Source organism: Panthera onca, chromosome E3 (assembly GCF_046562875.1).
Source record: "Panthera onca isolate mPanOnc1 chromosome E3, mPanOnc1 haplotype 2, whole genome shotgun sequence".
In the NCBI taxonomy this organism is placed as follows: domain Eukaryota; kingdom Metazoa; phylum Chordata; class Mammalia; order Carnivora; family Felidae; genus Panthera; species Panthera onca.
Window position 1 is genome coordinate 29,843,292 of NC_138354.1, and position 13,596 is coordinate 29,856,887.

At 44.4% G+C, this 13,596-nt stretch overlaps 1 protein-coding gene across 1 annotated transcript in view; it reads left to right on the forward strand.

Moving 5' to 3' along the window:
- Nucleotides 1–13,596, forward strand: part of PARN (poly(A)-specific ribonuclease) — a 166,500-nt gene that overhangs the window by 120,186 nt on the left and 32,718 nt on the right. Inside the window, exon 22 of the mRNA XM_078440069.2 lies at nt 4,814–5,003. Within this exon, the coding sequence (XP_078296195.1) occupies nt 4,814–5,003 (190 nt within the window). The remainder of the gene's footprint in view (nt 1–4,813; nt 5,004–13,596) is intronic.

Genomic DNA, 13,596 nt, shown 5'->3' on the forward strand with positions numbered 1-13,596 from the left:
TTCCTTCCTCTTTCCCTCGCTGCCCCCCAGCTGTTAATAACCAGTGTGTTCTTTAAAAAAGAGAATTCTTGTATTTACCTTGTAATACGTAGTATTTTATATTTAGGAGTGGAATTGTTGGGTCATAGGGTATGTGCATCATGGTCCACTTCAAATGAGAATGTTAAATTGTCTTCCGTAGCGTGTTACCAGTGGAGATCCTATTGATCCACATCTTCCTCATCATTGCTCTTAGTCTTTTCTGTTTTTGCCAACAAAACAGGCACAAAGTGAGATCTTACTGTGCTCATAATTGACTTTGCCTGAGCTTGAGCATCTCTTTATATGATTATTGGCTTTCTGTGCTTCCTTTTCTGTGAAATGACTGTGTATGCTTTTCATGTCTTTTGCCCATTTTTGTGTTGGGTGTTTTCTTTCTGATTTGTAGGTGTTTTTATGTATTCTGGTGCTAAACCTTCACCAGTTCCACGCATTACCAACACCTTCTCCCGGTTTGTGGATTGGCTTTGCTCTCTAAAGTGTCTGCTGATGGACAGGTTTTTATTTAATGTAGTCCTACTAACTGACCTATTTTAATGCTTAACGTTATTTGTGTCTTCATAAATTCTTTCCTACTTCAAGCTCAGAAAAGATATGCACTTATATTTTCTTTTCAAGTTTTCAAAGTTTGCTTTTGACATTTCATTTCTTCATCCATCTGGAGTTGATTTTTCAGCGTGATGTGACTAAGAATCCAATTTCATTTTTTTTTCCTATGGATAAACAATTTTTCCAACTTTTCCTTTCCCACATTTTCTGTCATGCTGTCTCTGTCAAAAATCAAAGTTTCAAGGATGCATCAGTCTGTTTCTAGGCTCTTCTGTACCCTTGGTCAGTTTGTTGATCTCTGTACCATTTATACACCATCTTAATTACTTTGGCTTAAAGGAAGCTTTTATAGCTAGCAAGGCAAGTCCCCCTTCCTTATTCTTCTTCAGAAATGTCTGGGCCATTGTTGGCCCATTTGTTCTTCTGTTTAACTTTTGGAATCAACCTTTCCAATTCCACAGAATAATTGGGGTATAATTTTTGTAGAGTAAAAATACCCTCTTTGTTGCGCAGCTCTGTGTTTCAGCAAATGCATATAGCCCTGTAACCACCACCGCAATCAAGATATAAGACTGGGGGCGCCTGGGTGGCGCAGTCGGTTAAGCGTCCGACTTCAGCCAGGTCACGATCTCGCGGTCCGTGAGTTCGAGCCCCGCGTCGGGCTCTGTGCTGACAGCTCGGAGCCTGGAGCCTGTTTCCGATTCTGTGTCTCCCTCTCTCTCTGCCCCTCCCCCGTTCATGCTCTGTCTCTCTCTGTCCCAAAAATAAATAAAAAAAACGTTGAAAAAAAAAAAAAAAAATTTAAAAAAAAAAAAAAAGATATAAGACTGTTCCATCGCCCCCCAAAATTCCCTCCTCTCCTTTGTACTTCACCTTCTCCCCCAGTCCCTAACTAACCCTGTTCTGTTTTCTATTGATATTTGTTTTTAATTTCATTTTTAATTTTTTTGATCTTTTATTAAAATGTGGAATTAAGTCTATAGATCAAGTTAGGAAGGAATCTATATCTTAAGTCACCTGATCCGTAATCTTAACGTATCCACCAACTTAGTTGGAGAGGCTTTGCGTGACAGTAATAGAAAGTTCTTAAATTTTTAGGGAAAAATCTAAACATTCTTTAAAACCCCTAGTAAAGGAAGCATTTTAGAAGACAACCATCAATCTAAATAACCACATAAGTACATACAAATATATGGCAGACACATGGTGGTATCACCTAAAAAAGTCATGTTTTGGTTCCACACCAGCTTTGTCACTTGCCTACAAGACCTTAGGCCAGCAGCCTGGCTTCCCTGATGTCAGTCTCTGTCCCTGGGTGGTGACTAGAGCATCCCTTCCCTGCGGGGCCCCCGTGAAGATGAAATGCTGTAATGCGGGCCGGGTGTCAGGAGATGAGTGGCCCTGGCTCGGGGAAGCTCTGGTGGGCGGGGGGTGTGTGTGTGTGAGGGGGGCTGCCCTGGCTGCCCTCCAAGGAGGCGGGGAGGGCCGTCGGCATGCGCGCTTCCCCAGAGGCTCTAACCAAGTGGCACCACCAAAAGGTGGCCTTGAATCATTTCCCTGACAAATTTGGAAAAGGTTAGTATTACCGCGCGGCTCGCTACATGCTGCTGCTGACAGGCGAGCTGGAACCACTGGAGGACACAGCTGACAGCCAATTCATTTTGCTGATTCATCCGTTCGAGGAGGGGTGGCTGTGAGCCAGGGCTTGGCTTCCAGATGAAAGGCCGCGAGCTCTGGAGCTGCTGGGACGTGAAGGAATGCTGGTAAATGACTGCCATGTGAAGGCCAGCGGTGAAAAGTGGCTTGTTATTTGTTTCCCCTTTTAAGTGATCCCCGTTCCACATGTTCTCGGGTAAATTCCCCACCGTGGTCAGGGGCTTGTTTGTAACATTTGTCCGTGGGGCTGCGCGCTGGATTATTGGAAATGACCAGATACTGTTAAATAGATCATCTTGGCTCCTTTATGACCCTATCATCACCTTTGCTTTCATGGGGAATATGGACTCAAGCCTACTCTTTTACTTGGGAGTCCAAATGAAACTCGAGAGAGGAATCATTGCAGATGTCATCCCTTTGGGGCATGCTCGCAAAATAAACCTGCTGGAAGAAGGAATGGAACTTAAGACAAGGTAATTCGGGAGCTGCTCATTGGCTGACTATCAGGACCGACCAGTGATGGTAGAATCTTTGGGTTCTCATCATAGATCACACTGAAAGTTTAACCCGTGTCAATGAGGTGGTCTTACGCTTCCAGTGAAATCCCCTCCACGTGATGTTTGCATGTGACAGGATAAGCTTCAGGGAGTGTAAATTGTGTCTCGTTCTCCCGAACATCTGACAGGGTCCCCGGGACAGCGAGCAGTGGCCAGGTGGGAAGCATGGGTGGTTGACGTGTATTGGATGTATAAATGGTCGGGTGGTTAAGTGAGCGGAGAAAGTCAGAAATGCGGTCCGCTGAAAGCAGCAGAAGTAGCTGTCCCAAGGAGTAAGATTTTCAAGAAAGGATCCCGTTTTCTGTGGTTCTGTGCTCGGAGTGACTTTGGCCGGTAGTGCGTCTCCAGAACTGGATGCTTCTTCTGTTTATCTTCTTGCGAGTGAGTCAGGGCACGCCGCCTTGAGCACACATCTCAGCAACTCACTCTCCTTCTCTGGGAGACTCGCTGTAATAGGGAAGTTCTGTAATACTCTGAGGGTCCCCCCTCCCACCTTTTTTCCTCTTTAACTCTAGAGTGATTATTTGAAAAGTTACAGCAAACTTCTTAGTAAAAATACGTGTTTTTCTTCAAGAGCGGAGTTGGTTTTTTTTTTTTTCTTTCTTTCTTGTTTTGTTGTTATGTTTTGCTCCTCAGGTGGCTAAACATTTAGGGCATGACATTCTGTAAACCACTGCTGTGCTTAGAAGTTTTAGGCAAATCTGGCCCACTTAGAGCGAAGGTGAGAAGCGTTAGGTGTCAGATATGTGGAGCCTCTGCCTCTCATACAGTTGTCTTTCCCTCTGATTTAAGGCCCCCGATGTCCTGGAGTCCCCTGTCTGGTTCTGATGTGCTCACGGGCCGTGCGTGCTTGTCACTGCCGTGCATTTGTTTGTGTGGTATTTAGTGAGAACTGCGCACCCAGGACGTTGCCAGGAGTGGGGACACGGACCCTCTTGTAGACATCATGGTGCTTTTGCAGCTGTCCAGGTAGAAGGTCTGCCCTTAACGGCCCCTGCCGGCATGGCCAGGCTCTCGCCGTCTCGCCGCCACTGTGGGCAGTCACTGTTGGTGGTGACCGTGGGCTCGGAGAGTCTATGCGCAAGCTGCAGAAGCCAGAACCAGCAAAATGGCCGCCCGGCCACCAACAGGTCTTCCTCGGGTCGTCGGTCCCACGCTCCCAGAGCGTTCTGTCCACCAGCCGCTGAAGAGCAGGCAGCGAAGACTGTAAGAAAACTGACCTGGCCTTAGTGAAATGTCAGCACTAAGGAGGGAATGAGCTCCAGCTTCCAAGCTCTCCCGCCAGCCAGAGCCACATTGCAGAGAATTAGCAGTCTTTCGGTGTGGAAGGAGGAGAGGCGTGCTTGTGGGGATATCTTGAATTTGCACAGTTGAAAGCGACGTGCAGAGTGACAAGAAGGGCCCTGGCCTTCAGGTCCAGGCAGCCTGGTGTTGCTTCCCAGCGCTGCCACCAGCCCGCCGTGTGGCCTGTGGCAGCCACCCAACGTCTGTGCCTCGCTTGCGAATGTGTTATGAGGTTAGACATCTCGTATGGAAGGCACTGGGGACAGACATGGGGTAGACCTTCCATATCGGACACGGTGGCCTTGGCTCTGCTGTCAATATTGCTTTCATTTTCATTTTCATTTTCTAACAAGGAGGAGTTTACAGTTTTCCCTTAGTGGGTTTTTTTTTTTCTCCCATTTTCTTACTCTGAAAATGAATAATTTTCAAGCCAGTAATGTTACCTGCAAATGTGCTTTACTTATCTCATAATGGTTCTTTATAGTTTACAGAGCACTTGCACAGCATCACAAAGATTGGGGTACGACGGCTCTCTTTTCTCCCAATGAGAAAACAGATTTGAAGAGCCTGTGGGACTTTCCCGAGGCCACCTGGCTTCTAAATGGCACAGCTGGGGTCAGAACTCAGACCTGAATCCCTGGTTTCTACCTCTGGCCACCTTTTGAAAGTGGCATCTCCAGGGCAAGGCCAGACATTTTTACATGGATTTTTTTTAATTTTCCTCGTAGCCGTCAATACCAGCAAATACGCGGAAAGCTATCGGATCCAGACCTATGCTGACTATGTGGGAAAAAAACAGGAGGAGAAGCAGATCAAGAGAAAGTGGACAGAAGATAGTTGGAAGGAGGTTGAGAGAAAGCGGTTAAACACTCAGTGCATATCCTATGCTCTGCAGAATCACTATCACCACGCCAATAGGTAAGAGTTCTCGGTGCTTGATTTAAACGGGCAGAGTTGTTCTAGCAACGGCTTTTCTTGTTCTCACGGGACTAGAAGTCATAATTCTGACTTGTGAGAAAGAGTGTTTTCTAACTCTCCATGTCATACCAGAAGTTATTGCTACCTTCATTCCTTCTGTGCCGTGTAGACCCAGCTCCTGTGCTTAACACTCACACGGCCCCACTGAGGCAGACCGGATACGTGTTCTTCCCAATTGAGGGTGCGGCAGCTGGGGGCTCTCTGACCTGCCCGCCAGTCCAGTGAGAGAACCAGGATCAGAGCTGAACCCTTCTGTGTCCAGTCTATGCCCCCTTCCTCCCCCCAGTCCACCATCGTGCCCCTGCCTGAGTGTCCGGCTTCCTTGCAGATCCCATGGAGACACTGAACCACATCCCTGCTGTAGAAAGAGAACTTGACTTACTACCCCTCATGACCCATAACCCTTCCTTCAGAAGATATAGGCTGGTCACATGCTGTCTCTTAGTAGAAGGACAAAATACAGGTGTAGAAAACCAGGAGGGAAAGTTCATTACAGAAAACGATGAAGATTAGAAAAGTGTGAACTTAAAGAAGAAAGTATGAGCCATAATCCCACCACCCAGAAACAATCACTGTTAATATTTTGGATTGCCCTCCATGTCTTTTTTCTTTTTGTTTCTTTCTTTTTTATTTTTTAAGAGCGTGTGCGAGCAAGGGGGAGGGGCAGAGAGAGAGAGAGAGAGAGAGAGAGAGAAAGCATGCAAGTGGGGCTGAGGGGCAGAGGGAGAGAGGGAGAGAATCTTAAGCAGCCTCCATGCCCAGTGCGGAGCCCAAAGCTGGGCTCGATCCCACAACCTTGGGATCATGACCCGACCTGAAATTGAGAGCCAGATGCTCAACCAACTGAGCTACCCAGGCCCCCTGATCCTTCATGCATTTTAAGTGGTTGTTTAGAGATTTTAAAAATTGAGATATAATTAACATATAATAAAATGCACAGGTCTAAGATGTTTATTTCAGAGTTGGTTTTTTTTTTTTAAGGAAAAGATTTTTTTTTTTTTTCAGTTTATTTCTTTTTGAGAGAGACAGAAAGAGCACAAGCAAGGGTGGGACAGAGAGAGGGAGAGAGGGAACATCCCAAAATGGCTCCATGCTGTCAGCACAGAGTGTGACCCGGGGCCCGGTCCCATGAACCGTGAGATCATGACCTGAGCCAAAACCGAGAGTCGAATGCTTAACCGACTAAGCCACCCAGGTGCCCCCTTCCTTTTTTTTTCTCTTTTTTTTTAAACAGTTAATACTTTTAAAGAAAATAAGGGTCTAAAACATGACAAAAATGGCATACGTATACTCACAAAAATTCAGGCCTTCCTAGTTAGAGGTACAGTTAAGATTGTGGGGGCCCTTATGGTCGAGAGGAAGGACCCCCGCAGCTGCGTGCCTCACTTCTCTCAGCCTTAGCGAGTGGACTCTGAGACCCTGGGAGCGCTGTCTCTGCCGCCGAGCTTCTCCCAGGGGCTTTTAGCAGTGCTGATAGAAATGGACATTAGTTTCTCCGGCTGCTTGCATTGGTAAGGCACATGCTTCTTTTCTTTCCGGTGAGAGATTCAGTGTCCAGAATATTCAAGAAGTTTAGGTTGATAACTGGACAAAACTAGGGCTGAGATTCTGGGAAACTGGACCGGACATAAATTTGCTTGAGGGAGAGATTTGGTTGGGCGGCATGAAATCTGAATAAATAAATACAGGTTAGCACGGTGTTTGAAGAATCCTTCTTTACAGTAGATACTTAGACACTTAAAATCTCCCTAATAGGTATTTAGTCCCCATAAATAAACACTGATGCTCGAAAGATTCCTGAAAGGCAGGTGCTGTTACCATTCTCACTTTATCACGAATGTTCTGTAATTAGAGAAAAAGGTTTTCCAAAGCCACTTTGTCCTCAAAGCCACGTTGTCCTCAAAGCCACCTTGCCCTTTCGAGATTTGGGTCGGTCTTATCTACAGATTATTTGCAATTTGGCATTTTTCACCTGTTGGGAAAAACCCTTTGGCTCGTCTCTTCTTTCTAGTCTTTTCTGTCTGTGAGACTCCACTGCGGCCTTCCTGGACAATGTAGTAGCTCCTGGGAATTCCTGCTTATGTAAGAAACGCTAAAGCATACATCAGAGTTACGGTTTTCAGATTCCACATGATTGTCGTCAAAAGTTAGGGCTTTCTCCAAGTGACCAAATGAGCTTATTACAGTAGGGAAAAGGAGGGGCTGCCCTTTAGAGACCAAGAATTCTGATTAACCTGACTGTATTCCAGGACCCATTGCTTTGTCAGACTGCTTGCACATTTACTTATAAATGTGGGGCAGGTGTTTTCTCTCTTCCTACTGAAAAATGCCCTGGAGACAGCAGAAGCCATGGAGAAGCGAGGCCATGGAGGGGCGAGGCCATGGAGGGGCGAGGCGGCTGACTCCCCAGGCGGCTAGCAGACGGGTTCTAGTTCAGGCTCTGCCGGTACCTTGGAAATGACATCGTTCGCTCTTCCCTTCAGTAAATACCCATCCAGAGCCCAGTATCTGCCTCTGTCTTCTCATCTTAAAAGAGGCATTTTGTTAAAGTCCATTTGGCTCTTAAATTCCAGATGTATTTACTATGTACAATGCGAGGAAGAAATGGATGCACGCTTTAGAGACCCTTTGACTTTCTCCTCAGGGACCAAGTAGTTTCTTCTCAACCTGTGAATGAGAGTGCTGAAAATGCCCCTGGTTGGAGAAGTTTTAGATAAGGAGCATATAATAAAGACCAGATTGGGTGAACCAGTGTCACAAGCAGACCTACGAATGCCTTTTACTACAACGAAATCGTAAACAACGGTGCAGCAAATGCAGAAAAGATCCTTGACCATTTCAGTGGGCACTGCCTTTTAACCTCCTCCCTGCCGCCTGTACCTACTCTAGAGTTTCTCAGAAGCTCTTCTCCCTGTGATTCAGGATGATCAGAAACCACTAGCCCGTGGTGCATCCGACTGGGACTCAGCCCTTTTTGTCCTCTGTGTCTTGGTCCTTTGCTTACACGTTCATTGCTTTCCCGCTTCTGTGACTTAGAGGGGTGGCCTCTCGCCTTCAGGCCCCCCGCACCCCTCCCACTGTCTCAGAATGTCTCTGTAGCCGAGCGCCACCCATTTTACCCTGGTGGCAGCTCACTCTCAGAGACTGGGGAGTGCATTTGCAAGCTCCTTGTTGACCATCTCTTGCTTCTTTTTTCTTGCCCTGGCTCCATTGGTCCCCGGCAGAGATCTTCGTTCAGCTGCTGCTGCTTCTTCTTCTTCTTCTTCTTCTTCTTCTTCTTTTTTTTTTTAAATTAAAAAAAAAAAAAATGGAAGTAGGGGCACCTGTGTGGCTTAGTAGGTTAAGCATCCAACTTCGGCTCAGGTCATGATCTCGTGGTTCGTGGGTTCAAACCCCACGCCAAGCTCTGTGCTGGCAGCTCGGAGCTTGGAGCCTGCTTCGGATTCTGTGTCTCCCTCCCTCTCTCTCTCTCTCTGCTCCTCCCCCACTCATGCTCCGTCTCTCTCTCAAAAAAATAAACATTAAAAAAAAATGGAAGTGTAGTTGCCATATGATATTATATTAGTCTCCAGTGTACAATACAGTGATTCAGTACATGACTGTATACATGACTCAGTGCTCATCATGATAAGTGTAGTCACCATACAGCGTTATTACAGTGCTGTTATCTGTATTCCCTTCGCTGTGCCTTACACCCCCGTGACTGGTTTGTAACTAGAAGATCGCACCCCTTAATCCCTTTCCCCTATTTCGCCCATTCCCCCCCCCCCCCCCCCCGCCCCCACATCCCTCTGGCAACCACTAGTTCCTTCCGTTCAGCTTTAACTGCTGCTGCTTCTCCTGGAGGAGATGCCGTTGTTTTCCTTCTTGTCTGCTTCTGGGTTCTGTACTTTAGGAACAGACGTGACGTCCAAATGACGTTTCCCCAGTTTGCATGTTCCCTTGGATAGACCTTACACTTCCTGAAAGGGTTCCTGAAGTTTTCTCGGGTAGCCACCTCGCAACCCTTCCTGTATTTGGGAAGGGCGGGTGTCGGCAGATTCAGTGTCGAGCCTGTGAGTTGGGTACGTTTGAGCAGAGATGTTTCCCGTGACACTTTTTAAACCATTGAAATGATAAACGCACATAATCTTTAAAGATTTGCCTAGGACAGGAGTATGTAAAATGCAAGAAGGGAGAATCTTTGCTCCTCCCTCCCCGCCTCTTCTTCCCAGTGCCTGCTACTCTTCATTTTCTTTCTTTCTCTTTTTTTAGTTTATTTCTTTTTTTTTAAATTTTTTTTATAACATTTATTTATTTTTGAGAGAGAGACAGAGCATGAACGGGGGAGGGTCAGAGAGAGGGAGACACAGAATCCGAAACAGGCTCCAGGCTCTGAGCTGTCAGCACAGAGCCCAACGCAGGGCTCGAAGTCACAGCCCTCACGGACCGCGAGATCATGACCTGAGCCGAAGTCGGCCGCCCAACCGACTGAGCCACCCAGGCTCCCCTTTAGTTTATTTCTTTATTTTGAGAGAGAGAAAGAGAGAGCCAGCGTGGGGGAGGGGCATAGAGAGGGAGACAAAGAGAATCCCAAGCAGGCTTTGTACTGTCACCACTGAGCCTGACGCAGGGCTCCCATTCACGAACTGCAAGATCGTGACCTGAGCTGAGATCAAGAGTTAGACGCTTCACTGATGGAGCCATCCAGGTGCCCCTTTTCCCTTTTCTTTCGGTGGTTTCCGCTCCACCTCTCTTACCAACTTTGACCAATATACCTTGGTCAGTTCTATAAAAGACAAATTTAGCGCGTGCATATTACCTTCCATCTCTCTGCTTCTCTTGTCCCCAGGGTTCGTTATATTATTTATACTGTTCACTACTTTTTTGTGTCTCTACTTTTGTGCTCTTTTGAGAAGTGGATTTTAAGAGATGGCAACAGGCATACGTCCTGTTTATATTATGATTATGTAAATGCAATTCTCTGAAGGAAAAATGTTGCAGCAGGGCCCACGGGGAAGAAAGTGTATTGCTGTGTCATAAAACTTTGCTGCCCAACCAAGAATCTTCTAAATATCCCAGGCTTTTTTGTGTAGATCTTTTTGAGAGAAGCAATTTCCTTTTGCTTGAGTGATTTTGATTTTTTTTTTTTTTTTTGCGTATATAGTGTATGGTTAGTAAACCCTATGAAAATGTGTCTGTTTCACCTTCATAATTGATAATGTTGCTGGATAGAGAATTCTAGATCATAAAATTTTATCCTCTCAGAACTATAAATACATTGCTCTTCCGACTGTAATCAATAATCTGCTTTCCTGTTTTCCTTCAAGGCAGGTGCCACGTTTTCTGTGTCTTTATATCTCTCGCACCTACCCTAGAGTCTGACCCAGAGTTACATTCGTAGACGTTTTGTGAATTAATGGATGAATAAGTACTGGAGTGTCCGTTTCCTCAGTGTGGGCTCTGGGCTAGGTCATGTTTTCGCTCTTGTGATGCTCACAAGAAGCATCATGAGGGAGGTGAGGTCTGTCCCCCTCTCCCAGAGGCTCAGGGAAATTAAACAGCTCTTGGCAAAGATGTGGGTTTGATACCAGGATTATCTACAGAGCCCTGTTCTTTTCACCATGTCCCTCCCCACCCCCCTACATCTTCCCAGATCTGGTAGATCCAGGCCTGTCCTCAAGGGAAGAAAGGACTCAAATGATTGCCTCTAGGTACGTGCCACATAGGGGACAATCGTCTTTACTGTAGTCCCCACACCAGCAAAGAAAACATCTTAAGAGCTTGTATCTTTTCATTTAAAAGCAATATCCTGGGAAGCACAAGAGAGGCCCTTTTGGATTTCTGCTTAGAAGAATCCCAAAGCTTTCGTTACAGAAAAATTTCAAACATAAACAAAAGTAGTAAAAATAATATAAGAAAGTCTTAGCGTGCTATCACAGAGTGTCAACAGTTAGTGTGTGGACGGTCCTATTTTAATTAATACTCTTTCTCTCCTTCTCCCTTCTGGTCATTTGGAAACAAATCACAGACTATTGTTTCAGCCATAGGTCTATGTAAGCATGTATCTAAAAGATAGGCAGTCACTTAAAAACAAAACTACATTGCTAGTAACAACAAAAAAATTAACAATGACTCCCAAATATCAGAGAGCCGGTGTTCAAATTTCCTGCTCACTGATTATTTTATTTTTATTTTTTTAACTTTTAATTTTTTAATTTTTAAATTAAAAAAAATGTTTGATATTTATTTTTGAGAGACAGAGATACTGAGCATGAGCAGGGAAGGGGCTTAGAGAGAGGGAGACACAGACATCGAAGCAGGCTCTAGGCTCTGAGCTGTCAGCACAGAGCCGGAAGTGGGGCTCAAACTCATGAGTTGTGAGATCATGACCTGAGCCGAAGTCAGACACTTAACCAACTGAGCCACCCAAGTGCCCTACAGATTTTTTTTTAATAATTGTTTTGTTTGAGCTCTAGTTTCCAAATAATTTGTGTATTACATTTGGATGATATGTCTCATCTTCTCTTAATTTAGAATCCCCTCTGTGGATTCTCCCCCAACCCCCAGTGTGCTTAAGAAGGTAGGTTGTTAGCTCTGTAGAATTTCCCACATTCTGGTATATTCTTTTAAGTTTAACACATCCCCTGACTACTGTATTTGAAATGAACTGGTAGTGAGATTTACAAACTTGATCAGAGTCAGGACTGAACTCATGGCAAGAATATTTCACAGGTGGTGATGTACATTTCCTATAACATCACATTGGGTGGCACCAACTGTCTACTTGTCTGTCTTTTTGTGATAAGATTGATCAGGTGGCTTCAGATGTTACCACCCTGGTCCATCCAGTGTAAAGTTCCCTATCAGCTTTTTACCTGATGGTTTTACTGACCATTAATGATCAAAGGCTACATTCATTATTTCATTAAGGATGCAAATGGTAATATTCTAGTTTACTTCATTTCTTATCCCAAATGCTCTTACTAAAGTAAAAAATTTCTGGGGTGCCTAGGTGGCTTAGTCCATTAAGCATCTGACTCTTGATTTCGCCTCAGGTCATGATCTCAGGGTTGTGGGATCAAGACCCTGCATCGGGCTCCGTGCTGCTCATGGAGCCTGCTTAAGATTCTCTCTCCCTCTGCCCCTCCCCTGCTCACTCTCTCTCTCTCTCTCTCTCTCTCTCTCTCAAAATAAAATAAAAAATTTCTTCTCATCATCTCTTTGGTTACCTGGACATATAGTTCATATAGGAAAAGCAGAATAAATTGTTTAATCTCCCCCCCCCCCCCCAAAAACACCTTGTAAAAACCAGTTTTCAGGATAATTATTTGGTTTCCTATCACCTTCTAACAGTGGGCAATGAGTTTTTGTTTTGTTTGTTTGAATCATGAGGTTTCTAAAATACATATGTTTTATGTATTTTAGTGCATTACAGTCGCTGTTTTTTTTTTTTATGTTTATTTAATTTTGAGAGAGAGAAAGAGAGAGTGAGCATGTAAGCAGGGAGAGGCAGAAAGAGAGGAAGACAGAGAATCCCAAGCAGGCTTCTCGCTGTCAGCACGAGCCTGATGCGGGGCTCGAACTCAGGAACTGTGATATGACCTGAGCTGAAATCAAAAGTCAGAGGCTTAACCGACTGAGCCACCCAGGTGCCGCACTGTTGCTGTTCTTTTCGGTGCTCTAATTATCTTGTTTCTGAGCACTGGAAACAATTTTGAGTCATCTCTTGAGTCTTCTGGTACAATCCCAGTAGCCTTTAATAGCCTCTTTCACTGCTAGTATTTTTTATCCCAGGCTCTTCTGTGTATTTCCTACCTTATGTTTAGAATCAGCCATTTCTCCAAGGGGCCTGTTCCTTTTGATGGAAAATGGTATTTAGAAACCGTAATCTGGGTTCTCAGGGTGTTTATTGATATTGGATTCATTGTTGTTTATAGCCGTTTTGAATTAAAAGGGCTAACAAGGAAGTCTTCCTTCTTTCTTTCCTTTTTCTTTTTAAAATTATTTTATACTGTTATTTCCAATTCCAGTTAGACTCCAGGACTTCTTTAACTTTTTAAGATTTTGTTTCTTTTTTCTTTTTTAAATTTTATTTAAATCCAAGTTAGTTAACATAGAATGTAATAGTGGTTTCAGGAGTTTCTTGTTTTTTTTTTTATGTTGACAGTTATGGTTCTCAGTGCTATTAAAGTAGTTTTTTTTTATTTGCTTTATGCTACTATATATAATAATTTCAGAATAACTATAACAGTACCATTACAAGTAATATAATTACTGAAAATAATTTTTTTGCAGTAATTTTTTCCCCCTAGAGTGTATCTGACTAGAAATGAACAAACCACCTTATTTTAAAGTCACTTGAGATAATTCCTTTGTGTGGTTAATCTGCCAACTCAATAAACATTTATGCCTGTTTCATTTCTAACTTTAGGGATTGCCTTTTTTCAAATCAGTTTTGCCTTATAAGCATGCAGAACATTTATGTGGTTCCAGAGTCAGATCTCCTCAGCTCTTCTCCCTGCCTTCCCCGGCTGGTTTTCTCCCTCCCTCG